The sequence below is a fragment of the Lissotriton vulgaris genome, unplaced genomic scaffold (assembly GCF_964263255.1).
Source record: "Lissotriton vulgaris unplaced genomic scaffold, aLisVul1.2 SCAFFOLD_1074, whole genome shotgun sequence".
Classification (NCBI taxonomy): domain Eukaryota; kingdom Metazoa; phylum Chordata; class Amphibia; order Caudata; family Salamandridae; genus Lissotriton; species Lissotriton vulgaris.
In genome coordinates this window covers 545,124-570,530 of record NW_028254715.1, presented here as the reverse complement: position 1 = coordinate 570,530, position 25,407 = coordinate 545,124, and the positions used below count along the sequence as shown (strand labels likewise).

The 25,407-nt window shown below is 41.8% G+C and overlaps 1 protein-coding gene across 1 annotated transcript in view; it reads left to right on the top strand.

Moving 5' to 3' along the window:
• LOC147659455 (uncharacterized) overlaps window positions 1-25,407 on the top strand; it is a 264,915-nt gene that overhangs the window by 195,887 nt on the left and 43,621 nt on the right. The window contains exons 14-15 of the mRNA XM_086951745.1: window positions 20,071-20,124; window positions 20,263-20,307. Coding sequence (XP_086807871.1) covers window positions 20,071-20,124; window positions 20,263-20,307 — 99 coding nt within the window. The remainder of the gene's footprint in view (window positions 1-20,070; window positions 20,125-20,262; window positions 20,308-25,407) is intronic.

Here is a 25,407-nt window from a genome sequence, read left to right as displayed (position 1 = left end):
GTTTTGTTGTAAAAATGTGCACATTAAAACACAGCATGGCCTAAACAATATACCCAGATCCATAGATTCTAATACTGTGTTGTAATGGTTTGTGGCTTTAACAGATTTCCCCCAAAGGTCATCCCCCACCCATCCCCTCATCGATGCATCTAAATGAATCTAGAAAAATCAAATCTACAATAGCTTTTCATTATTGCCAGGTGGCTCCGAACAACATCACTGAAGCTCTATGGACTCCTAATTATGATATAAGATTAGAGTATATAAAGTGCACCAGTGCCAGTGATGTCAGTTTCTTTCATTCTGCACATGTAACAGTACAGATCTGCAGCCAGCCTTTATGGATAATAACTGAAAAAAAGTAAATGCTTAATTTTTCTGTGTGATTATTTCATTCCTAAGTCTTGTCTTTCCTGCAGACGACAAACACCTGGACTGACCCTCTTCCACAATGTTTTTGGTGTTCAGGATGGGCATGTGAGGCTGTGTCTTTTGACCTCTGTTTGACCTCAGTTTCATTAAATTCAAGGCCCTCTGTTTGACCTCTGTTTCATTAAATTCAAGGCCCTCTGCATTGCCTATAAGGCAGTGCACGGCGTTGGACCTAAGTTTCTGACTGAAGCGTTTCAGTTGTATACCCCTAAAAGGCAGCTGAGATCCGCCAACACCTGCCTCCTGCCGGTACCTCGCACGAGAACGGCAACCTGGGGAGACAGGCGTTTCCTGGTTGCTACTCCCAAACTTTGGAACCTTCTGCCACTCATGATTAAAACTGCCCCCAATCTGATGAGCTTTCGTAGGCTCCTAAAGACATGGTTGTTCAACCAGTAAGCTTGCTGTTTGGTCCCTCTAGCCTCCACATGCGCCGAGACACCTTCGGGTATTTGTTTGCGCAATAAAAATCTCGAAAATAAATAAATAAATACATTTCGTAATACAACCTGAGCCTCTTACGGAGAGGCAGAGCTTCTAATGGCTGTTTATAAATGAACATCCATTTCTCCTTCCAAGTCCCGGGTCATGCCCACACATCCTTTTATTCATGAAGCAGTTTCTTGGGACAGCCTAAGATGGAAAAGAGGAACCATTCTTCTCCCAAGCACAATAAATTAAAGGGGCTAAGAGACTGCATCCTCTATTTTTGTTCAAGCCATTTCCAAGGCCATTTTGGCTCTGCTGTTTACCAAGCAAATAAATCTCCCTATAAAGGGGCTTCTGTTGAGTACCTTGAGGATTTTAAGAAAATCTTGTCTTCTTAAAATCTCTGGATCACCTTTGGGTGCCTCCATTGTGGATCTGGGAGATTCTTGGATTCTTCCTTGGGTGATCTACTATTGAGACAACTGTCTCATCCGAAGTCCTTTTCGGCTTACGCCTTGGCACTGACTTCAATTCCGACCTTTCTTCTTGTCGCAGGGATTCTGCGTAGGCACAGAACTATGCTTGGGACCATAGAAAATTAGTAGACAGGGACTGGGTCATCCTATCACCTTAGTGCCCATGAGCCTGGGACTGACCAGCTATAGTGACTCACTTGCTCTCCTACTCACTCACAGAGGAACAAGCGATTAGACATCCCAGAACACAACACTCCTATCCCTTTCAGGAATCGCGATGACAGGTTACACCCTTTCACTCTCCCATGTGTACAAGTCCACAATAAGATCTGATGTGGAAAGATAAAATTTTTTATTTTCAACTATTGTGCTCTAGTCGGCAGTATATGTGCCACAATAATTAAGAACATGCCTAACACAAATACTGTCAGCATAGTAAGTAATCTATAGGTCAGAAAAGGAGCTGTCATTATATTGGACAGGGTAGCCTAACCCCCACTCCCCTTCTATGGAAGCACTTTGATTATATATTAGAAGATCGCTGGGTGTTTGCAGTTGACCCCATAGCTTAACATGGACAGATGAAAGTTCTACATATCAGGTGCAGTCACAATCTTTTCCCTGGAAAGATCCCTCTTCAAGTGGTCTGTATATACCTATATGACAAAAGTATGTGATTCCAAACAGCAGCTGCATTTGCGTGTTTTGTCTAGGTTCTAGGGCCACACAAGAACAGAATAACAAGGGGCATTGTTGTTTGACCTTTTCTACGGTGTTCAGACTAAATCCCAGGAAAGAACCGAATTCAAAAGCAACCGCATGTCCTGTTTGAATGTACAGTGTGGCACAAATCTAAATATGCTTGTATAGTAATGTGTGCAAAGCAGAGGGTAGTCTGCAATGTGCTCATACTAACCTAGGGAATACGATAATGGGCCTGCATGGGACATATGACACTCCACCTCTTCCATTGTCAGTGCAGGCTCTGAACTGGTGGCACCATGGTAGGCATCAGTGCTGGCACTGTCAGTAAGCACTTATGCAATTTTGCAGACTGTTAGACAAAAGACAACATTACTTCAGGTAATCTTAATTCCCACAGATACAAAACCCCACACAATAGTATGGATGGGTGAGCTGTTTGGTTTGTTCCTATCATTCGTCCAATAGAATATCTGGGATGAAGATGAGGACAATGAGGCAGACATTTTGTGGCCTAGACAGAACACTGATTCGTGCATGCTTGTTGATCTGCAAAAATGTAGTGAAGCTGACACTTTCCCAGAGACAGAGTAAAGGAAAAGACAAATGAGTCATTAAATATATCTCTTCACATGGCGCAAGCAAGACACCTCTCTTTACAGAGATTTTGACAGATAAACAAGTGGCAGAGACTGGTCTGTCTTTTAATGACACCTTTATAGATCATGCAACGAAGTCCTGGATGAAGCCTCCGTCTACTCCTGTTGTGGCAAGGACTATCTCCTGTGTACGTAAGCCAGTTCAACACAGAAGAGACTAAATGTGCAGGTTTTGGCATCCGAGGGAAAGCGAGGTACCTTTCTTCTAATGCCTCTTGGCAGGGAGTCTAAGTTCCTGGACAACTGGGAAAACCTATTGCCTCATTAAGCTCATCTTTGAAATCAGCAAATGCTTCCTGTTTGACTCTCAGTAATACCCTTCATTTGTGGGAGACTGTATTCAAACTGCCTGAAAAATAAAGTAGAGGTAACACTTCCTATTTCTCCTCAGGATAGGATTTCTTTCTCAAAGCAGGTAGTGCAGGCAGGATTTGTCACTAGTGATGCAATTTCCAGGTCTGTGGGGACCTGTGTGGTTTTGAGGAGGCATGTCTGGGTATGTACTTCCAGCTTCTAAAGTTGGTGTGTTCTGAGGGCCTTCAGAAATAGAGTGTTGTACTGAGATAACCTGCCTCCCCCAAACCTTCCCTGATTTTATTTGTCAACAACTCTCAGTCTATCGGAATATTGAGCATAAAAAGCCTTGACTAAATGGGAAGCATGGAAAAAAGAAGTAGGTTCCCAAGAGGGGTATGCCATATTATTCCCTTTCAGCGCAATTGAATACTGTTGTTGGCCATGAGGAATTCTGGAGTCCAAGATAGCTTCAGCCTCATATTCTGGAGACCCACCAATCAAAGTAGTCTGGGATTGTTTCCTGGTATTGACGAAGCAGGTGTCACCAGTGAAGCAAGTACCACAGTGTAGATTTTCTACTTACCAGGTAACTGTAACCTAACTCTTATAGTCCCCACCAACTCTCCAATCTTAAATTAGGAATTTATGATGGGCCCCAAGAATGCACAGATAACGTGTAGAGAGATCAATTCTATCCCTCAGTTTCTATGAAGGGACTGCTTGACAATGAGCATCAGCTGTTCTCTTATAATCTGGTTGGGATTTCTTTAAATGTTGCAAAACTGAGCATCCTATAATATTTCATCTAAAGTAATAGCTAGGAGATGAAAAGTACTTCAGAAGGAGCAATGGTTGAAGACTGCATATGACGATGGAAGCCAAGACTGCAGAAGAAGGTTGAAGTACCCATTGAAATATGTAAAGAGTTGTGCGTAAATTTGCCCAGAAGAATCCATTTGTTCCAATGTGTTAGATGATTTAAAAAGAAACATTTTGGGTATTTTACAAAGACTGATTTAGTCGATCTGTCTGGCCATCCATCTGTGAGTGATGTACCCGGCGCAGGGAGGGACACTGAGCCAGTGGGGAATCCACCTTGATGAATGTATGACTACCGGGTGTCGCCCTCATTCCTGCGCTAGTTTGAGCAGGTATTACAGTGAAACTCTAGCCTATTTGGAGTGGGATTACAGGACCTATGTAAAGTTACAGGTGTAGTAATCAATATACTAACTGAGGTATATAAGAAAGGTAGTAAGAAACAGAATCTAACAGTCATGAAGAGAGCTGGGGAAGGCACAACATCTGGCTCAAACATGTCATTTCCTATGCAGAGTGGAGAGGTGTATGGTGCATAATCCACCCGCTTCACCTCCATCCGCTGGTTTTGAGATACCTTTTACTTTACTTTGTGGATTTATAGAGCACAAACGATTTATCCCCAAGGGGATCTCTCGGCGCTATACGAGAAGGACGATAGATGTGGGGATGCATATCTAGAAGAGCCATGTCTTTAACAGTCTCTTAAAGTTGGTTAGCTCACCGCAGGACCTGATGTTCTGTGGCAGCATATTCCAATGATTCGCCACCAGATAGGAAAAGGCTCTACCGCCAAGACGTGCCCTCTGTATTTTCTGAGTGCACAGAAGGTTGGTATTGCTGGATCTCAGTTGTCGAGCCGGTTGGTACCACCAAAGTTTGTTTCTAAGGTAGGCCAGGGCTTTCCCCTGTAGTGATCTGAAGACCACACAGAGCATCTTAAAGATAGCTCTTTTCCTCACCGGGAGCCAATGTAACTGGTGCAACAAAGGGGCTGATGGTGTTCTTGCCAGCTTGTTAAGGGCAAGGCGGGCAGCCGTGTTCTTAACTACCTGGAGTCGTGATAAGAGGTCTTCCCTTGCTCTCACCAGCAGCGAGTTTCCATAAGGAAGCCGACTCACCAGGAGTGACTGGATAGGGGTCTTCCTCGCCGACAGAGGGATCCAAGGAAAGACCTTCCAAGCATCCTCATGGTGCCAAAACACGCGCCTGATCCCGTTTTGACCTGTTCCTCCATGGATAGCTTGTCATCTATCTTAATGCCCAAGTTCTTCGCGCAACTCCTAGGTGAAGGGGCCTCGCTCAACTCGGTGAGCCACCACTCCGGAGACCAAGGGCCAGATGTAGGTGGCGATTTACCGACCGGTAAATGGTAATTCCTGATGTAAGTGGCCTATTTTACCGATTCTGTAAATTTACCGAATCGGTAAAATCCCGAATCGGTATTTTTACCGATTCGGTAACTTCCATATGTAGGTGGGACTCTGAGTCCCAAAGACCAGTTAGATTCGGTATTTTACCACCCAATCCAATTGGGTGGTAAAATACCGAATACAGGTGTGCATGCACATCTGTGCATGCACACCTGTGCAATGTGACACACAAGTCCGGAATTGGGGTGCCAGAGGGTGTCAAAGGGCCAGATGTAGGTGGCCGTTTGAGGCCATTTACCGAGCGGTAACGGCCGATTTTGGCCGTTACCGATCGGTAAATGGGTGACAGGTATGTAGGGGGCATTATTTTACCGAATCGGTAAAATTACTGATTCGGTAAAATAAAAATTCGGTAATTTTACCGATTCTGAGGCACCCAGATGTAGGTGGGACTCTTCAGAGTTCCAGAGGCCTTACCGAATCTGTATTTTACCATCAAATCCAATTTGATGGTAAAATACCGATTCCGGTGTGCATGCACATGTGTGCATGCACACCTATGCCATGTGACAGGCAGACCTGCCCTTAGGGCATGTATGCCTGCCACATGGCACCCGAGCCTGTTTTGGGGGTGCCAGAGGGTGTCAAAGTGACACCCCCTGCACCCTTGTGAAAATCGGTATTTACCGATTCGGTAAATACCGAATCGGTAATGCCCATTCATTCCTTTGGGCTTCAAAGCCCATAGGAATGAATGGGCATTACCGATTCGGTATTTACCGAATCGGTAAATACTGAATTCTTCCGAATCGGTATTCCAGCACATTTGGAATACCTACATCTCCACCCCTTAGATTTACAGATTTTTAATTACCAAATCGGTAAGATTCGGTAATTAAAAATCGGTAAATCTATTTTACCTACATCTGGCCCAAAGTGACACCCCCTGCACCCTTGCAAAATTCGGAATTTACCGAATCGGTAAATACCGATTCGGTATTCCACATTGAATCCTATGGACTTCAAGGCCCATAGGAATCAATGGGGGATACCGATTCGGTATTTACAGAATCGGTAAATACCGAATCTTACCGATTCGGTATTTACCGATTCTGATTTACCTGCATTTCACCCCCTCTAATTTACCACTTCTTAAATACAGAATCGGTATGATTCGGTATTTAAGAAGTGGTAAATTAGAATTACCTACATCGGGCCCTGGATTGGGTGGTAAAATACCGAATTCTGAAGGCCTGTAGCAATGTAAACAGTGCTACCTACATCTGGAATTTACAGAATCGGTCAAATTACCGATTTGGTATTTTACAGAATCGGTAAATTTACAGATTCTGTAAATTTACTGAATCTGTAAAATAAAGGGCCCTACATCTCAAAATCCAATTACCGGTCGGTAACGGCCGAATTCGGCCGTTACCGACCGGTAATTGGCGACCTACATCTGGCCCATAGTATACCGGATAAGAGAGGGAACAAATAAATCAAATTCGCTTCCAAAGTTTTTTTGAACGTTAAGTCTAAGAATCAAAATGTAGAGGTCTTTCCAGACAATTTCATTTGAGAAGATTCTTTATTTGTGATTTCTAAATATACAAGCAGCCAACGCTACAACATACACAATTGCAGAAAATAGATTCTTATAAAAATCTTCTAAAACAATTAAAAACATGCTAATCTTAAAAACACAGTAACATGGACTGAACAAAAGGCATACCATTATAACATACATACATACAGTCACAAGGACTGCTGAAGAAATATTTTTTGGGCAGAGAGTATTCATGTCAAGCAATAGAATTTATAATAACGTTTTGTGCAAATATGCAATCCAAAGTGCTGGTAAAAAAGAGATTTATGAAACTCCGTCTCTTCACTTGTTTATGCAAGAGAGTGATTTCAAACTTTTTTCACTTTATTAGTGCTTCTTACAAACAGAACAACAGTCACAAAGATTTTATGTGATCACATTAAAAGTACATCTAACATTGACAGAACAATAATCGCATATCCATTTGGGATGGGATGGGTGATAATAGGGAGCAAACCATACTCATGCATATTACATATCATTATCTGGATTATTTTTCACTACACATGCGTTTCCATTTCCAAACAGTGAATGCTCCAATATTCGTCTACACTTGCAACCGGGCTCACCAATGTGGTATCCAAAATCCACCGCCAGAAAGCAGCCGTAAAAATACATATACTACCTCATAATGTATGTCAATATTGTGGCAACAGTGTGTTCACAAATTTTGACTAGAAACCTGAACGTATCATCTTATTCCTCGATGTGTACAAATGCTGAAGTTCGTGCATGCATTTTAAAAAACAAGACCAATATCGATTGTAACAAACAGTACTTATGGAATAACCTTCATTACCTCTTCTAAAATCGCTCACGTCCCTACCAGTTAAGACCAGTCAGAACATGGTCTTTGTTAATAATTTATGCATGGTTGATGCACACCCAGGTAGCACGCAAACAATTGGCAAAGAAAAAGCAGCAATCGACTAAAGCACCCATGTTACGCTGTTGATTCCTATGTGTTTGCGCTATCATAAGTATGCTCCCTCCCACATCGTGCTCGACTTAAACAGACAAATGATATTCCCAAATCATATATCATTGCGGAAACATATACACGTAAGTTATAATGAGCCCAAATGTGCCCCATGTTGTTTCCGTCTCACACTTGTGATTAACAAACGCATTCTGTTATGAACAATTCTACAGCATTGCACCGCCCTTAACTGACATATCCATAGTCATATAAAAAATGTAAAGAAATCACCTGTGTGCGGCAACTTATTCATCCGTCTTCACTTCACACTGCCAAAGACTGAGTTCTCAGGCAGTCTGTTTCACTATTGCTCCTTCTGCAGATTAAGGACAGGATGTCGAGCATTGGGACATAACAACAAACAAGCTGTGGAATGGCCTTCCTTTAGGTCAACATCTGCTAATAGTCAAAATCAGACTTTTCAGAAGAGACTGAAGACCTGGCTTGTTGCATCCTAAATCCATCTGTGTGATAGGACAGAGTGATAAGTTCTATTAACCCTTTCGATGCTGATGACGAGCTCAGCTCGTCATCACCCACGGGTGTTGTGTGCTGATGACGAGCTGAGCTCGACATGGTGCCACTAAAATGGCATTTTCCAGCACAGGGGGGGGGGGAAACACCCAGCAGCTTAATTGATTCTACCCTCTACTGCAGCAAATGTCTTGGGTTAGGCTAATGCTTCCAATTGAGAAATAAACAAGGAACCGAACAATTACTATAAAAAACTGTTTCCATTAGTAGGTTCAAGAAACAAGGCCTTACCTTGACCTTGATGAGCCAAGCCAACAAAATGTCTCCGTGAGATAAATGGTCATGCTGGCATTTTCCGTGGTCTCTATGTGGCCAATCTTAAATTATCACCACCCCTCTTACTTAGGCTAAAGAGTTGTTTTACATTCTGGGTTGAGCACTAACTTGCTGAGATCTGCATGTAGCCTTATCTTTCATTCACATTTCCGCTGGACTGACTCTGCCTTTTATCGATTGTTGCCATCCAATACTGAAACAAACTAGGCATTGGTATGTGCTATTTAAATTATGTCAATATCATGGTATTATTGTTGTTGCTGTCTTAGTTACTTCTATCTAGATTCCAGGACTTTTCTTTACCTTGAGGTTACCCTTTACAATACCTCTCCATATATCCATGACCTCCCTTTCACTAGCCTCTCACTTGATATTTTTAGATACAGTATTTACTTTCAGGTATGAAAAATGTGCCTACATAGATTTTTCCATTTATGCGCTTGTAATTATAGGTTTATTTGCAACGTGCAAGCCGTTAAACTACAGTCTTTAATACAAAAAATGTGTAAAATACAAAATAATATCCATTTACGAAAGATGGTTTAAACATAAAGTACACGTTATCCTTCTGTTAGCATTTCTCTTCGTTCTGGACTCAATTTACCATAATTCTCAAGTACCAAAAAAAATGCTCTTAGCTTATGACAGATCGTAATACTTTCAGCTTCAATTAATTATTGGAATACCACTTCCACGGAGGGAAGGTTACCTTCACTCTCGCATATTTCTAATAGCCGAGAAGGTGATATTTCCGATTTTAACACCTAAATAACACAGTCCAGATGCACTCAACTGCTCGCCACACATCCTACACTGGCAGGCTTCGAGTTTGAAACGAATCCAGACTCCATCGTTTTACCAAGTTGGGATCCTGCCAAACCTAAATCATAGTAATAGCAACAGTTAGGTCATTATCGACTTTTGAAAAAATATAACACTTGTTCAAGAGTTCTTCTTAGAACTCCATTTAAGCTAAGCTTTCTTACAACCACGTACAGTACTTCATTCTTGCTTCCAGGTATAAGCAACTAAACATCACAGCACCAAAAATAGTTCTTGTTAAAGTTGTCCCCTCTATGACATATTTTCCACGAAAACTCTGGTTGTGGAATGATGATCAACCTGCTATGGGATGCCTTGAGTGATGAAAAATTCAACTCAAGTGTGTTTGGCTAGAATGGGGAACTTATTTTGCAAGCAGAAATGTGGCTTTTTTCACATCGTCTTCATGTTTTTTTCCAACATTTATTTTTCAAATTTTCCTGCATTATATGGATTTCTGAAGCGTGGAGGGTGCTGAACATCGGTCAGTGCATTTGCTATGATCCTTGAAACATGTCATATAACTCTCTACCCTTAATTAGCATATCTGACCTTCAGGTAAGACCTCTCTAAAGTTGTGCAAAGACTGTTCATTTGGCATTGATGTTAGATGTCACTTGCAGGCTGCAGACCTAAAAAAAACATTACATTAGGGTTGCTGCGTTATCCCTTATCTACTGTAAACCAAAGCTGAAGTGCCATAAGCCAAAATACACCTTTTTCACATGCTCGACAATGGGCCAGGGGCTAGCTAAGTAACTTGCAATGTCCATACATGCAAGGGACAGCTAGGAAATCCATTGTGTTACATTTTGCTCAGTATTAAAAATCTCATTTGTTAGTGAGCTTTCATTTCTGATAGAAATGCCACAGTTTGAAGTTTTAGAATGCTGTTTGTCTCTGAGTGGGCCATGTTAGCTCCCAAATCTGGTTCTGCCAGGTTCTTCCCTCCAGTAGGGATTGTGATTAGATTCACCCATATCAGAGCAGTTCAGGAATGGGGGTGAGTGAGGAGGGTTGGGTCTTCCTGGATAAAATGGGCAATTTGGAGCAACTACCCTGTTGGAGGATTTTTTACAGGAACCCGATTCATGAGAACAGAGGACCATTAACCTATATTTATCTCATTAATGGAAGCGAAGGGAAGAAAAATTGTTGCTAAATGCAACATAAAAACCTGAAAGAAAAGCTGGAAGTTTCTTGCTTGTATATATCATGGACCTGATTTTGAAACCAATGTTCCTTTCCTCAGCCAGACTATTTATTGGTGAGCGGAACATCGATCACATGCTCTATTTCCACTGTGGTGATTTCACCTTCCTGAAGCTTATGCTCTGTATCAAATAATTTAGGGATGGGGTAGTGAACTAAGAAAGTCATCCTCAGCTTGTGGTATGTCAGTATTTGTATATATGTATGTATGTATAAAAGATTTTATTACGCGCTCTGTTACTACAGAGTATCCTGGCGCGATATGTGAACTAGAACAGAGCCGAACCAAGGAAGAAGGGAAGCAACTAGATACTGAGATTAAAAAGGTGAGTTTTTAACCCCTTCTTAAATTCTGCCAGTGTGGCTGACGCACGCAAAGAGAGCGGCAGGGCATTCCAGGATCGAGCTGCTTGGACAGAAATAGATTGACCACCCAATCTCACATATCTGATTTTAGGCGTAAACATCAGAAGGAGATTAGCTGATCGGAGTGCACGGCGAGGGGAATAAAACGTGAACCTCTTGTGCAAATATTGTGGTCCGTGTTGATGCAGGGCACGGAAGGCCAGGACCAGAGATTTGAACACAATACGATGGGCCACTGGAAGCCAATGGAGCTTTCGGAGATGAGCAGAAGCGCTAGTTCTTCTCGGGAGATGGAATAAAAGTCGGACCGCCGCATTCTGAATAATCTGCATTCGGTTGATGAGATATTTAGGAAGACCGCTAAAGAGGGCATTGGAATAATCCAGCCTTGATAGAATCAGAGCACGCAGAACCGTCTCTTTTGCTTCCCTATGGAGCAGTGGAAGGAACCTTTTTAGTGACTTGAGGGTCGCAAAACAGGTCCCAAATGATATAACGTCGCAGAAAATCCACAAATAATTTTACAGTATCACATTGGTGGGAGTAGATAACCTCGTGGTCATCATTGATTGTACGTACTACCATCTAGAACACTTTGTGTTCAAATCGGAAACCAGCAGTATAACACTGCTTTCTCACCATGAGCCAAATGACGATATCAAAGTCTAGACAGAAACATATTAAGCTGTCTGTAATGATGAGTTCTGGGCTTGTTTTTTCTGGCCAAGTTCATTTAATAGGCTGAGGGATGAGAATAGTTTCAATTTGGTTGGTCCCTACGATTATTCAAGACTAACTTGGACTTCTGAGGCATGTTGCAGGGCCACATCACTATCCTTTATGAGCTTCTTCCTCCGAGTGTCCTTACCTCCTGCTCTTAAGGGCTAGAGAGAGGCTACAGAACACGTGTGGTCCTCTATATGAATATTCAAAGGGAACTGAGCTGTTCCTTTCACTCAAGGAGTTCAAATTTTGAGGGTTTTCACTCACCAGGTCTTTATCGATGAACATATCCCTCCTACTTCTAGATTGAAAACCATAGGATGGCCTAAGATCCTACCACTCAGTATCATACAAAAAGTCTTAAAAAGCAATATACCAGATAGTAAGAAATAGTCATTTTAGGAGTTAAATCTGTGGACACAAAAGAGAAATGTGTATTATCCCTCTGTTTCGTGCGTGGCCCGACTCAGAGGCCCGGCAGCCCGTAGGATCCGGAGAAGCCGTCGCTGTTGCTGGGAAAAGATGGAGAGTGTGCTGCCCGCAGACTCTCTCCCCATGCGAGTGTACTCAGTGAGTGAATTCATTCTGGAATGGCCGGGAGGGGCTGCTCCTGAGCCGGGAAGCTGGGTCGGTCTTGTTCAAAATCGAGTCCAGTGTCAGATACCAGTCACTCTATTCAGACAACATTTCCAATTTCACACCAAGGCACTGCAAACATACTCACAATACTCACACATCCAATATGAGCAACCTCATTTATATACCATTCTCTAGAATACACACAACACTTCCATGACACCACCTTTAACTCATCCTCATCAGTATACACACAGCAATTATTATTATTATTATTATTATTATTATGTTTCTTATATAGCGCGAGAATCGACCCCTGAAGGGGTATCTCCGCGCTTGCCTTGGGAACCCGTCCTGGCTTTTCCCTGTGAGATAGCCCCTACAGAGCATCCCCAAGGTGAAAGCCAGGCATCCCGTCGCGGGGGGGCCGTTGTGGAGATTAAGCAAGCTTAATGCCCAGAGTTGCAGAGTGTGAACCCATGATTAGGTCAGGCACCGAAGCGAGAATTATCGAGTCCATGGACATTTGAGCTCAAGACCCTGCCGCGTCAGGAATTGAACCCTGGTCCCGGGCTGACCTCTGCTTCAGGGTCTGCCTGCTCTAACCAGTGAGCCACACTTCTCCAATAAGTCACTCCCTCGACATCACCAACTTCATCACACACCACATTCTTGAGGTTGTATTCACCAGAGAAGCCTGGTTCACAGCTTCCTACATACACTATCTTGACATTCTTCTGCCCTCTGGATACAACATCCAACATAAAGACTGTACCTGCTAAACTGGATGGGAACTTGCAGTCATACACAAGTTAACCTGGCTCTGCACCCCCTTGAACATGGCCACGCCTAAGTCTTTGAGCCCCTCTTTGACCACTTTCCTCACTTAGCCTGCAAAACAGCCTTCTTTTGTCTTGTCTACAGACCACCTGGAACCCACAAGGACTCTTAAGAAGAAGTATTAGCTCTTGTCACCTCTGCCTCCATCCAGCACTTCCACACCCCACTTTCCTTGGAGCATTCAAACTTACAGGTGAATTAATCACCAGTACCACCAAGGAAGCCTTCAACTGTCTATTCAAAACGCTAGAAATAAAACACCACATCACTAGCACAGCTCACTACAAAAGCAAAACACTGGACTCCTCCTATCTGACCTTTCAAACATTCTGAACTCTCTAAAAGCCATCTCTGTCAAAGATGACATGCTTCTCTCCCTCATTATCAATTCTCTCCAAGGAGAAGCCATCTCATCCCTTCTTCACACTGTCAATGCCTCACTAATCTAGGGCACCATTGCTCATCGCCGCATGACTGGACAGCTAATAAATCTTACACAGGATCCAATCTACCTTCTTCAACTTCCATCATATTTACCCACCAATCATTTGCTGGAGAAATCATCGCGATAGCAGCTGCCACGAAGCTACAGGAGCACATTAGCAGGAACCAACATCAAAACCATCATTCATAGTTGAATGAAATTGGGTTATTACTTGAGAATGATGCAAGTCCTTCACAAGTAATACATATGCAACGTTCTGTCTACTGGGAACGAAGTTCCAATCTTGTAGCACTTGACTCTATCAGGGTAGCGAAGCAGATCAGTCCTAGGCCTTTGTAACAGTGGCAGCATGGGTGAGTAACCCAGTTCACTGGTATGCAAAAAAGTCCCAATGAATCATTTTCCAGTCACTGCTTTTTCTTATAAAAAGGAAAAGTACTTTATTACACATACACTACTGAATTCTAAGCATTAACTCCCAAACTGTACAAGCAGATAAATGGAAATACCTGTGGTGACACACTTCTAACCCTAAGAAAACAATACCTCCCACCTATACTGGACACAATACAATGGGATGGAATTATCTTAAATTAGTTACTGGCTATGTCAAGGAGTAACATGGCATATACAACTAATGTCACACTATTAAAATAGTATGGACAGTGCCATCTTACAATGGCTTTCATTAGGAACTGTTATGACTCACTGTATGACTTCAAAACATTTCAATGACTTTCATTAAAATATGCATCGAATGTCAATAGAAGCTTTTTCATGAACTTGATTAATCCATATAACCTTTCATGCTCGGTTTTGACCATGTTAATAAAGCATCAATTTGGTGTGTGCAAGAATGGTTGTAGGCGAGAAGGGGCCATTCTTTCATATACTATGGGCATGTCCCAGGATTCAGAAGTACTGGAGGGGCATAATTCGCATAATTGAGGCTGCAGTGGGCGAGCAGGTCCCAATGGAGTCCAGGTGGCATATCCTCGGGATTACAGCAGAGATCACATGGCCACAGTGGGCCTGGCTGTGGCTGGCCTTAGCGGGGGTGGTCGCAAAAAGGAACATTGCACATGCATGAGGGGCGGCGGAGCATCTGACAGTAGCAGCACGGCTGTGCGATATGGACTGGTGTCATAATGCAGAGTAGGTGATCTATCAAAGTAATGGATGCCCTCGCAAGTGGGAGAAAATATGGGGGCCTGGACAGCGTATAGAGGCCTTTGATGGGGCTCGGAGGGGGCGCCATGTGGGCTATCCCGTGAAGGGTGAGTGACAAACCCAATTGATCTGTGTCCAGAACTGCATTAAATGTACCTGTGCACTACATTGCAGTGAAAAATGATGACTGTGTACTCAACATAACTTGTATATGTATACTGGGATTCGCTTGTATCTGAAGCCTGTTTTCTGGTTCAATAAAAAGATAATTTTTTAAAGAATGGTTGTAGGAAGTGTGGCGGACGCGTGGGATATATCACCCCAGATTTTCGAGTGGGTGGGACACAGGAGACAAGGGTGGGGGAGACGAGGGGACAAAATAAATATCCCTCTCCCGTCTGTGATTGGCAGGACCATTAGCACGTAAAAGCGCTACCTATAATGGCCCTGCACTTGAGCTGTGACCTGCCTCCAGTCACAAAGGCTACCTGCCCTCTGCACTTTATTATGCTGCACCCCTCCAGGAATTCTTTCTCACCTCGCCGACACAGCTGCCTGCAGTCCGCACTGCACTGTTGATTGCTGTCTGATCCTGCCTCATCTCAACCCTACCCTATCTGATGCCTTGGGAAATACAGTATTGGGTGTTTTTCATCATCCAGTGCTGGCTCTTTGCCAACTCACCACTTTATCCACCTCTTCCTGCTTAATGTGTTTTGAATGTCTAGGCCTCATGAGCTGAAGTATTATCAGAGCGTGACTGTCGGGTTAAGAGCAGCATTCACAGATCACAGTTGGCTGAGGTAGGAGCTGGAGCTTGAAATGAGGAATCACAGGCAGTATAGGGCATCTTTCTTTAAGTCTTCCCACTTCACTAATGAAGCCTAGTAAAGGTACTTGATGACACTGCATCAGAAAAACTATTTGCATAGGGCACCTTTCCTTGTGCCTTTCCACTTCACTAATGAAGCCTGGTGAAGGTACTTGATGACACTGCATCAGAAAAACTATTTTGCAGTCACTGGCTTTCCTTAAACACAATAATGCAATCTGGGATGTCTAGTCTTGCGTTACATCAGCTTAACCAAGTGGACTAATACCCCGAGAGCAATGACAGGAAAGGGGAAAGCCCATGACTTGACCACTGTGTCTCTGATGATATGATGGAGTCATCTGGTGTCATTAAAGGTAAGCCACCCTTATGTAGGCAGTACCACTCTGAACCCTGCTAGAAATATGAGGGCCCTTTTTGCAGGCGCACCATGTATAAACCAAGTTTCCGCATTATCGAGTCTGTACCATTAAATGGCCTGACATTGTTCCCAATTTAAAACTTAATTTTCCCACTTAGGCCGGTTGTGCTTTTTGCGATTCACAAAAAGTGCAAGTGATTTACTCACAGTATTGCACCAACATGTGAAATGTGAGTAGCCCTTTTGACCCCACTGCACCAGTTTGCAACCCTTCCATCTTTAGAAATAACAGGCCTGCTAGGGCACCTTCTTAAGAACACTCAATAAAATGTGTGCTTAGTGCTTTAGTACCGAATTACTGCAAGCCTGTGCACAGGCAACAATCAACTACAGAGTGAATACTCTGTGTCATGCAATTTTTCAACTAGGACATTCAATTTACAGAAATGTATTAAAAATCACGATGAACAGTCAGGAGTATTGTGTTCTTTTAATCCTGAATGGTTGCTAGCCAACACGTGTTTCATCTGGGAAAGTACCCTAAGATTTCTTCAGGGCTTATGGCAAAGGAAAGGAGATTATGAATCTCTCTGCCGGTTGTACCTCCGTCCTGGCTCGTTTTTGAAGGGGAGTGTTTATCGACATGTACAAATGGTCCGGAATAAGGACCGAAAGGTGGAGCAAAGATAGGGACTTCACTCTTGACCGGTTATACTTCCGTCCTGGCTGTAAAGAGGGGTCATTAATTCTAGACCAACGTGTAGTCCAGGGAAGGGACCGAAGGGTTGAACTGGAGGTATAGGCTTCACTCAACGATTACAGTCCCAGACGCCGCGGTAATAGTTTTCACACAGCGTATTCGCTGTAACAGGCACCCAAGTTGGTCCTTACTTCACTCAATGTGGACCCCACACCGGTGCGCTGTCAAAACCCAGACACCGTAACACTGGGTTGCCACAAACAGCTTTGTCACCATTGAGTGAAGCTAATACCTCTGGCTCCACCTTTCAAGCCATTCCCTGGACTACACATTGGTCCAGAATACATTCTGGTGCAACGTCCATTGCTGCATTTAATTTATATAACATTGGCCATGTACAGCTCATTACAATATTTCACCCTCATGAATGTCATAAACCCTGCTTACCCACAGTGACTGGATTTAGGAGGAACAGATAGTGTCCGTCGGATGAATTCAATTGGAAGGGATATAACCTCACACAGTTCTAATTTAGGCTGTAAATTCCAAATGCTTATTAAGAAGAAATCCCAGGTTCAGCTCAACCAACTTGGCATGTTTTCCAAGGTAGCTGGCAGACAATTTGCACATGGAGGGCATATTATTAAAAATGAAACTGAGTGAAAGTGTACCATTGGAAAATGGGATCTTCTCATATCATTCATTATCTGCTCTTGATAAGCCATTGTTTTCAAAGTAGGTCCCAACGTTTCAGTATCTAATTAAGCATTGACTTGGGCACGCATGGTGAGTTGTGCATTAATCCTGAATAGAGCGCAAATGGGTTTGCTCCCAATTTGGTCTTACACGTAAATGACTGCACATTATGGGCCAAATTTACAAGCCACTAGCACCACAAGCTTCACTCTGTTTGACACTCTGGTGGTGCTGTATGCTGGCCATAGTTACAAGGCCGCACAAAGCCACCTTACTTGGCTTTTCATGGCCTTGTAAATACGGGCCCCTTTCACGCATCACTTTGCGGTGGGCATTCCACTGCAACACCCATTGCTTTTTGACGCTGCCCCAGATGTATAATGGAGCTGTAAATCTGATGCAGCACCAAATAATAACGCCTTTCAAAAGCACGTGTTGGGTTGATGCAACAAAGAGAAATACTTTTATTTTTCCTCGTTTCTATCGCTTTAATGATTGTTTATGTGCAGGAAGGTGTCCCTTCTTGCACATAAACAATCAACCCAACGTAGGCACCCTTGCACCGTGGCACAAGGGTGTCTGAGTTGGTACTAGGCAGCTTTTTTAACACAGGCACAAGGGAAAACACGGGTGCACTGTATTCTTGTGAATATGACGCATCCCTGCATTTTTTAAAATTGTGCGCTGCTGCTGAAAAGTGCTTGCAGTGCTCTGCGGCTTCATTTCTTTGTAAATATGCCCCTCTGTTCGTATTCTATTTGTGTGGCCTGCATTGACACATTTAAGAATTCTTTTTTGTGAGAGAATGTTGGTTTCAATGTTCTTCTGAATCCAAAACAAGCTCTCAATATGTATATAACTCTAAATATATATCGATGTGCATAAGATTTTTAAATATGTTTTTTTAATTTGTGAACAAGCTATCTTTTATTATATTCATTTGCAAAATTGTTTTGTCTTTGTGATACAGTGATTGGTTTGTTTAACTGAATTACTACAGACTTCATCAGACTTAGTAAATAAATAACATTGAAACAATACTGTGGAGAAAAGGGGTCACAAAGATGGAAAATCTGTGGTAACTGGGTGTAGAAGTTTTTTCGCAGCAGGACTGGTCAGAATTGGATGGTAAAAGCCACACTATGTGGTATTAATACTCTCCCAAATGATAGTAGCACACACAAATTCTCAGAATGAGGCCCTTGGCGATAAACAAACTGGTTTTAGAAAAGGCTTCTCCAACATGTAGCTCGTGAGCTTCTGGTAGCTGTCCAGCTACCTGTCAGTAGCTTCCTGTGTGCCTCACCACCTTCCAAACTGTAGCTTTTTGCTATGTTAAATTAACATATGTATGGAAAAACTGTGTAGGCCATGACGAAAATGTGTATTTTCAGAAATCAAACTGATGTTTGGAGAAAAATAGCTTGAATTTGCAAAACATATTTAATGGTGATTGTTTAGTGATAAATCATGCCTAGAGACTTATTCCCAATATGATTACTTTTGTGCCAGGTGCACTGAGGCTGTTGCTGGCAGATATCTTATGTGCCAGGTGCACTGCAGCTGTTGCTGACATCTATTATCTCTGTATAGGCATTCCAAATTGACAAATCCTTTTTACATAACTTCTGGCACCCCACTGATGCACTGAGGTGATCACTAATGGTAATCTTGGACATGGTGGTCAGTAATGTAATCTTGCCTGATGTGGTCATTATTACAATACTAATAATAATAGTAGCTCAGGATGATTTTTGTTTAACATAAGTAGCTCTTATTACTCAAACGTTTGGAGACCCCTGTTGTAGAACATAGAGCACCGCGTGGTAATAAATAAGGTTCTCTATGGTGACTGGATGTTGTAGAGTAAGGTTCCACACTGATCAGTTTTTCCCCATTGTAGCTGTGCAATTCACCCAACATGGCATGCAGGTGTTTCTAGACCTAAGCCCTGTATACAAAAGGTTTTCCAAGCGTAAGTAGATACATTGGATTGGTGCGTCCAAGATCGCAATGCTGATGAGGAACTTGAGGCAGACTGAGCCAGAAAACTCCTGACCTGAGCAGCTTGATCCTTAAAGTGGTGTCGTCTTAATTCGATTTCAGTGGTGCCCTATAGACCATGTGGTCGCTCAAATGCAGAATGTTGATGCCATTGTATACGAAATATTCAGAACTAGTATTTAACCATGGTGCTAGGTCCAGCACAAAACAAAGGCTGATGCAAAAGACACACTCACACTCAACACAGCATATTTCACCTACTTCTTCGGGCGGTGACTGAGTGAGTTGGTTGAGTGATTAAAGTCTGATAGTGCATTGGATCCTAAAGAGTTATTGGTTCACCAGTTGCTCCTTTCAGAGTGGGTCGATATCCTGTTTCATACTCCGGGGCAGATCCTCATCTTTTTCTCTTTTGAAGTATATTCAATAAACACATTTTTGCAAAAGTGAATTTGGATTTCAGGTAGCAGTTTGTTTTCCGTGACAGTGAACTATTTCTTTCAATTGGCATTACAAATGAAAATCATCTTCTGTAAATATGTAATTACAGTTTTGGATAGCTGAACTTTTGCAGGAAACGGTGCAAAGAATTTTAGGCAACTTTCGGAGATGGAAAGGGCTTATGAGTTCATGACTACATTTGGTGTCTTTAGTATTAGTGACCCCAGCAGGTGCATTGTTGATACAGTATCAGGCATTACCATAAGCATGTCTCCAATACCTTTTTCTGTGTTTGTGCAGGGAGACCCTGGAGAGCCTGGCAATGTAGGAGAACAAGGAGTCAATGGCTCACAGGTAACAGAGCAGAACCACATATCTTTTATATTTTATGGTTTGTAATGAAGGGAAGACTATGCAGATGATCCACTTTCACTGTCATATTTTTTATCTCGATCATCATCCTTTATTTGAAATATATTTTTTGTCTTCTAGGGGGAGTTGGGCCCTCCAGGTCTGCCAGGCCCCAGAGGCCCACAGGTAGGTTATTGTTGTGTTATAAGTAATGGGCTGTGTATGCTTGCAATATGTTTACTCCGACCTTTTCTGTCCCAGGCAGCCTATAAATCTTTAAACTTTGAAAGTGCCAAGTGCAGGACTGGCCAAGGCTTAAAGTGCTTTGGCTGACCTTTCCTTGAGCTGTTTACTTAGTCTATACCATAATTTGTTATGAAGGGCCCTCCAAAGAGCCTTGGTTCTCCTCTTCATACCCTGACAAAATGGCTGGCATTGTCATTTGAGCGTGTGGGTAAGAACGATGCAACACTATAAACAAATAAAGATAAATAGCATAAATACGTGTGTCATACAGTTCTCGAACACACTTAAAAATCATTATCATACCATTCAGTTTTTATAGGAACATGACAAATTCCTAAGAAAATATTTCGAACATACAACTGAAGAGAGAGAAAGAATGGTATTTAGAGTGATTGATGCTAATAGCTTAATGTGTTTATTTTCAAGCAGACTGATTATAAAGAAATAAAAAAAAAAACATTAAAATATTTTCTTTATTATGAAGCGAAATCCTTGGACATTTAGTAAGTAGTTTCTATAGAAACTGTAGAAACGTGCACTACAAAGCTCAGTTTTTTTTAAACAAAAATGCCAACTTGAGGACTTTAGAGAACAAACTGGAATACAGTTGGTGTCAGCACTATTTGCCATAAATAAAGAAGCATAGGCAAAGCCAATAGATCCTGCTTAGACAAGAGCTATTGGCTTTGTCGATGTGCTTTAGCCATGTTGTTCAGCATCACAGCCACGTCATAGCACGTTTTTTTCTGGCAGGAACTAAGAGGTGGGGAAAGGGGCAAGTAATAAAAGGGGAGTGGTTCGGGAGGATGGGGCAAGCAATGAAGGGGGAGTGGTGTGGAAATATGGGGCAAGCAACAACGCTGGAAAGGACAGGGACTCGTCAAGCAATGACATGGAGCAGGAGGGCCGGGGGAGTGGCACAAGCAATGATAGGAGTGCAGAGAGGGAGACTGGGCAAGCAACAACAACAGGCAACACTACGGAAGTGGGGAGGGGGAACAAGCAAGCAGCGACCGGCTGGGAGAGTGTGGGAAGAATGGGTCAAGCAGTGACTCACAGCGGAACAAGGAGGAGGAGGAGGAGGGGAGATGGCATGCAAACACATGCACTGTTAGTGAGTGCTGAAAGTAGAAGAAAAACGTAGCCTGGCCAGAAACTGAGCAGCAGAAGGACACTCAGAAACAGTGGGAGCAGTACTTGGGTCATCGTCTAGGGGAGGGAAAAAGATGCAACGAGGAAGTGAAGCCGTCACGTGCTGCCCATACAGGAATGAAAAGAAACCAGTGGTAATCAATAGGCAGGCTGTAAGCAGCCTTTAAGTTTCAAAATGTCCCGCAAATTTAGAGAACACTATTGAAGATATTTATCAGTACTTGGTCCATGCTTCAACGAAGAGACAAACACTCAAAAAGAAAGTAAAACAGGCATGCATAGACCAATGAGAAGCAAGGAAATGAGTGACAATGAAACCAGGAACTAAGTAATGGGCAGGTTCTAAGACCTTTTTGGGGTTTTTTCAAGTAACAAAAGATCTTGGAAGCAACCGCCAAGCGCTGTCTTTGGCCAGGTCTAAAAATGAATGGCGTTTACAAAGTAACACATGCACTTTTTCAGCCTAGCGTCACCTAACAAAAAGAGCGGACTAGAGATATGCCAGAAGCTACCAACACTGTGGTCCTTAAGGAATAGTCTACAGGGTTGGATTGGGATTAGAAATCGGCCCGGGCACGCTAAAAAAGAAAGTGCCTCACATCTCCATATTGCCTTTCCGCAAAACTCTGCTTTGGCGAAGGTTTATAAACACCTGAAAACAAGTGAGGCCACTTCTGCTCAGGCCCCCTGCCCCTGCTCAGTATGCACGCATTAATTGGATGGCTCAGCGAGAGAAAGGGAGTGACACCTCTGCCCGTTGATAAAAGGGAGGTAATGGATGCCCATCTGCTTCCAGAAAGGCCACTCAAGGTCCCACTGGGCCGCTGGCTACATCTGAACACACCAGACACAGCCCAAATCGGCCCCCCAGGCTGCCAGAAAAGCAGCCTACAGCTGGAACATCGATACTGGCCCCTTGGCCATTGCTCGAATGCCCACCTTACCAATCCGACCCTGGGAATAGATTTGCAAAGACAATATATTTTCTCTATGACTGATGCAGCATTTAGAGAAAGGGTGTAGGTGAGCAATATTTGCGCAATGAAGAGGGCATTTTCTTTCTTATCCTTGGGGGAACTACGTATAGGAAACAGAAAAAGGCTAATGTAATGCCCATAAATTATAACAAAATGAGATACTTTAGTTTGGTATCTCTTAATCAAAAACAGTGGTTAGTCCCCATTGAGAATTTGCATATCCACGGCTTCTACTAGATGTGTATGGGGGCATGAGGGTGTATTGTCTTGTACTGCAACATTATATTCTTAAATGGAAATAAGCAGATTGACTAGAAGTGTGTAGATTTATTATTTATTTATTTATTTGAAAGTTTTATATAGCGCGAACAAGATCTTTGCAGATATCAGAGCGCTTTACAAAGAGAGGGTACATGCTCAAGATGTATCTTTGATCATGCAGTGTTTTTATATACTCTATGTAGTTACTCTCACCACAACAGATGGTCTGATTATTCCACTAAAGTACTTTGTGTTTCTTTGCTCGCTCTGTTGGATGAAGAAGGTGCCTACATCCTTTTTTCCCTCCTGCTCCTTTCCCTATTTCCTTCCCACTTTTCATGCTGCACATACAGCTATTAGAATCAGTGATGAAAGAAGGACTGGCAAAGGCAATAAGTCTTGTCTGTGCGAGAGCTATTGGTTGTTTCAATGTGTTTTTCTTCATGTTGTTGTATAGAAGCGTATTTTTAGCGGTGCACAGACAAAATATCGACTCCAAAATATCGACTGGACATAATATCGACTTTTAAATATAGACTGGACAAAATATCGACTGGACATAATATCGACTACAAAAATATCGTTTTTAAGGTAAGTGAAGTAATATCGACTGTATAAAATATAGATAGCAAAAATATCGAATTTTTAATAATATATAATATTTTATAGTGTATTTTTATGTAATTATAAGTGTGAAAAGTGTGTATTAATGTTATAAATAATTTTATTAAAATAATTTTGTTTTTATAATAATTGCGTAATGTAATTCTGTAGCGGGTTGTGGGTTTATAGGGGAATAGGGTGGGAAGTAATTTAATAATAATTAATTAAATATGTAAATTAATTAATTGATATTAATTTAAAATTAATCGTAAATTAAATTATATGTGTTAATTAATTTAATAGTAATTGCAAATTAATTAATAATAATTGATTAATTGGTAAATATGTACATTTTACTAATTTAATGCAGTAGCGGGTTGTGGGATTATAGGGGAATAGGGTGGGAAGTAATTTAATTTATAATAATTAAATATGTTAATATATTTATTGATAGTTAGTAAATAATTGATAATTAATGTATATGTGTTAATTAATTAAATAGTAATTGTTAATAATTTTATATTAATTGAATAATTTGTTAATATGTGATTTTTACAAATTTAATTATTACAACTACGCTTTCCAACGCTTTCCCTACTGTTGCACCCACTGGAGTAGGAATAGTAATTTTAACCCCTACGCTATCCAACACTTTCCCTACGGTTGCACCCACTGGAGTGGGAATAGTAATTTTAACCCCTACGCTATCCAACGCTTTCCCTACTGTTGCACCCACTGGAGTTGGAATAGTAATTTTAACCCCTACGCTATCCAACGCTTTCCCTACTGTTGCACCCACTGGAGTGGGAATAGTAATTTTAACCCCTACGCTATCCAACGCTTTCCCTACTGTTGCACCCACTGGAGTTGGAATAGTAATTTTAACCCCTACGCTATCCAACGCTTTCCCTACTGTTGCACCCACTGGAGTTGGAATAGTAATTTTAACCCCTACGCTATCCAACGTTTTCCCTACTGTTGCACCCACTGGAGTTGGAATAGTAATTTTAACCCCTACGCTATCCAACGCTTTCCCTACTGTTACACCCACTGGAGTTGGAATAGTAATTTTAACCCCTACGTTGTCCAACGCTTTCCCTACTGTTGCACCCACTGGAGTTGGAATAGTAATTTTAACCCCTACGCTATCCAACGCTTTCCCTACTGTTGCACCCACTGGAGTTGGAATAGTAATTTTAACCCCTACGCTATCCAACGCTTTCCCTACTGTTGCACCCACTGGAGTTGGAATAGTAATTTTAACCCCTACGCTATCCAACGCTTTCCCTACTGTTGCACCCACTGGAGTGGGAATAGTAATTTTAACCCCTACGCTATCCAACGCTTTCCCTACTGTTGCACCCACTGGAGTTGGAATAGTAATTTTAACCCCTACGCTATCCAACGCTTTCCCTACTGTTGCACCCACTGGAGTGGGAATAGTAATTTTAACCCCTACGCTATCCAATGCTTTCCCTACGCTTGCACTCTTTGGAATGGGAATAGTATTTTTTACACTTCTGGTATTGTACGGTAATATAATAGTATCTTATTTAATTATAGTATGTTACTATATATGTATGTTTTAACAAATATGATGGTAAAAAATTGTTTTTATTAATTTTATTTATTTAATTATTATAAGTTAATTTAAGTATTTTTAAGTATATTTTAGTAATTAAAATTTAATATTAATTTAATTTAACACTGTTTTTAATAAAGTCGATATTTTTTACAACTATATTATTGTAAACGATATTTTGTACTCGATATTTTTGTACTTACCTGTTTGTAGATACAAACTCGATATTTTGACTGTCGATATTTTGTCCACGATATTTTTGTTTGCAAGTCGATATTTTGTCCCTCGATATTATTTCAGTGATACATTTTTAGCATGTGTTGCTCTTTTGTTTTTCCATTTTACGTGGATTCAAGAAACTAAACGGTGCTGTTAGTGAGCAAGCAATGGTTTCAGCTCAGCAACAGTTACAAACAGCGATGGGCGATTTCACATGCCACGCAACAAGGGTTGGAGGGAGAAGGT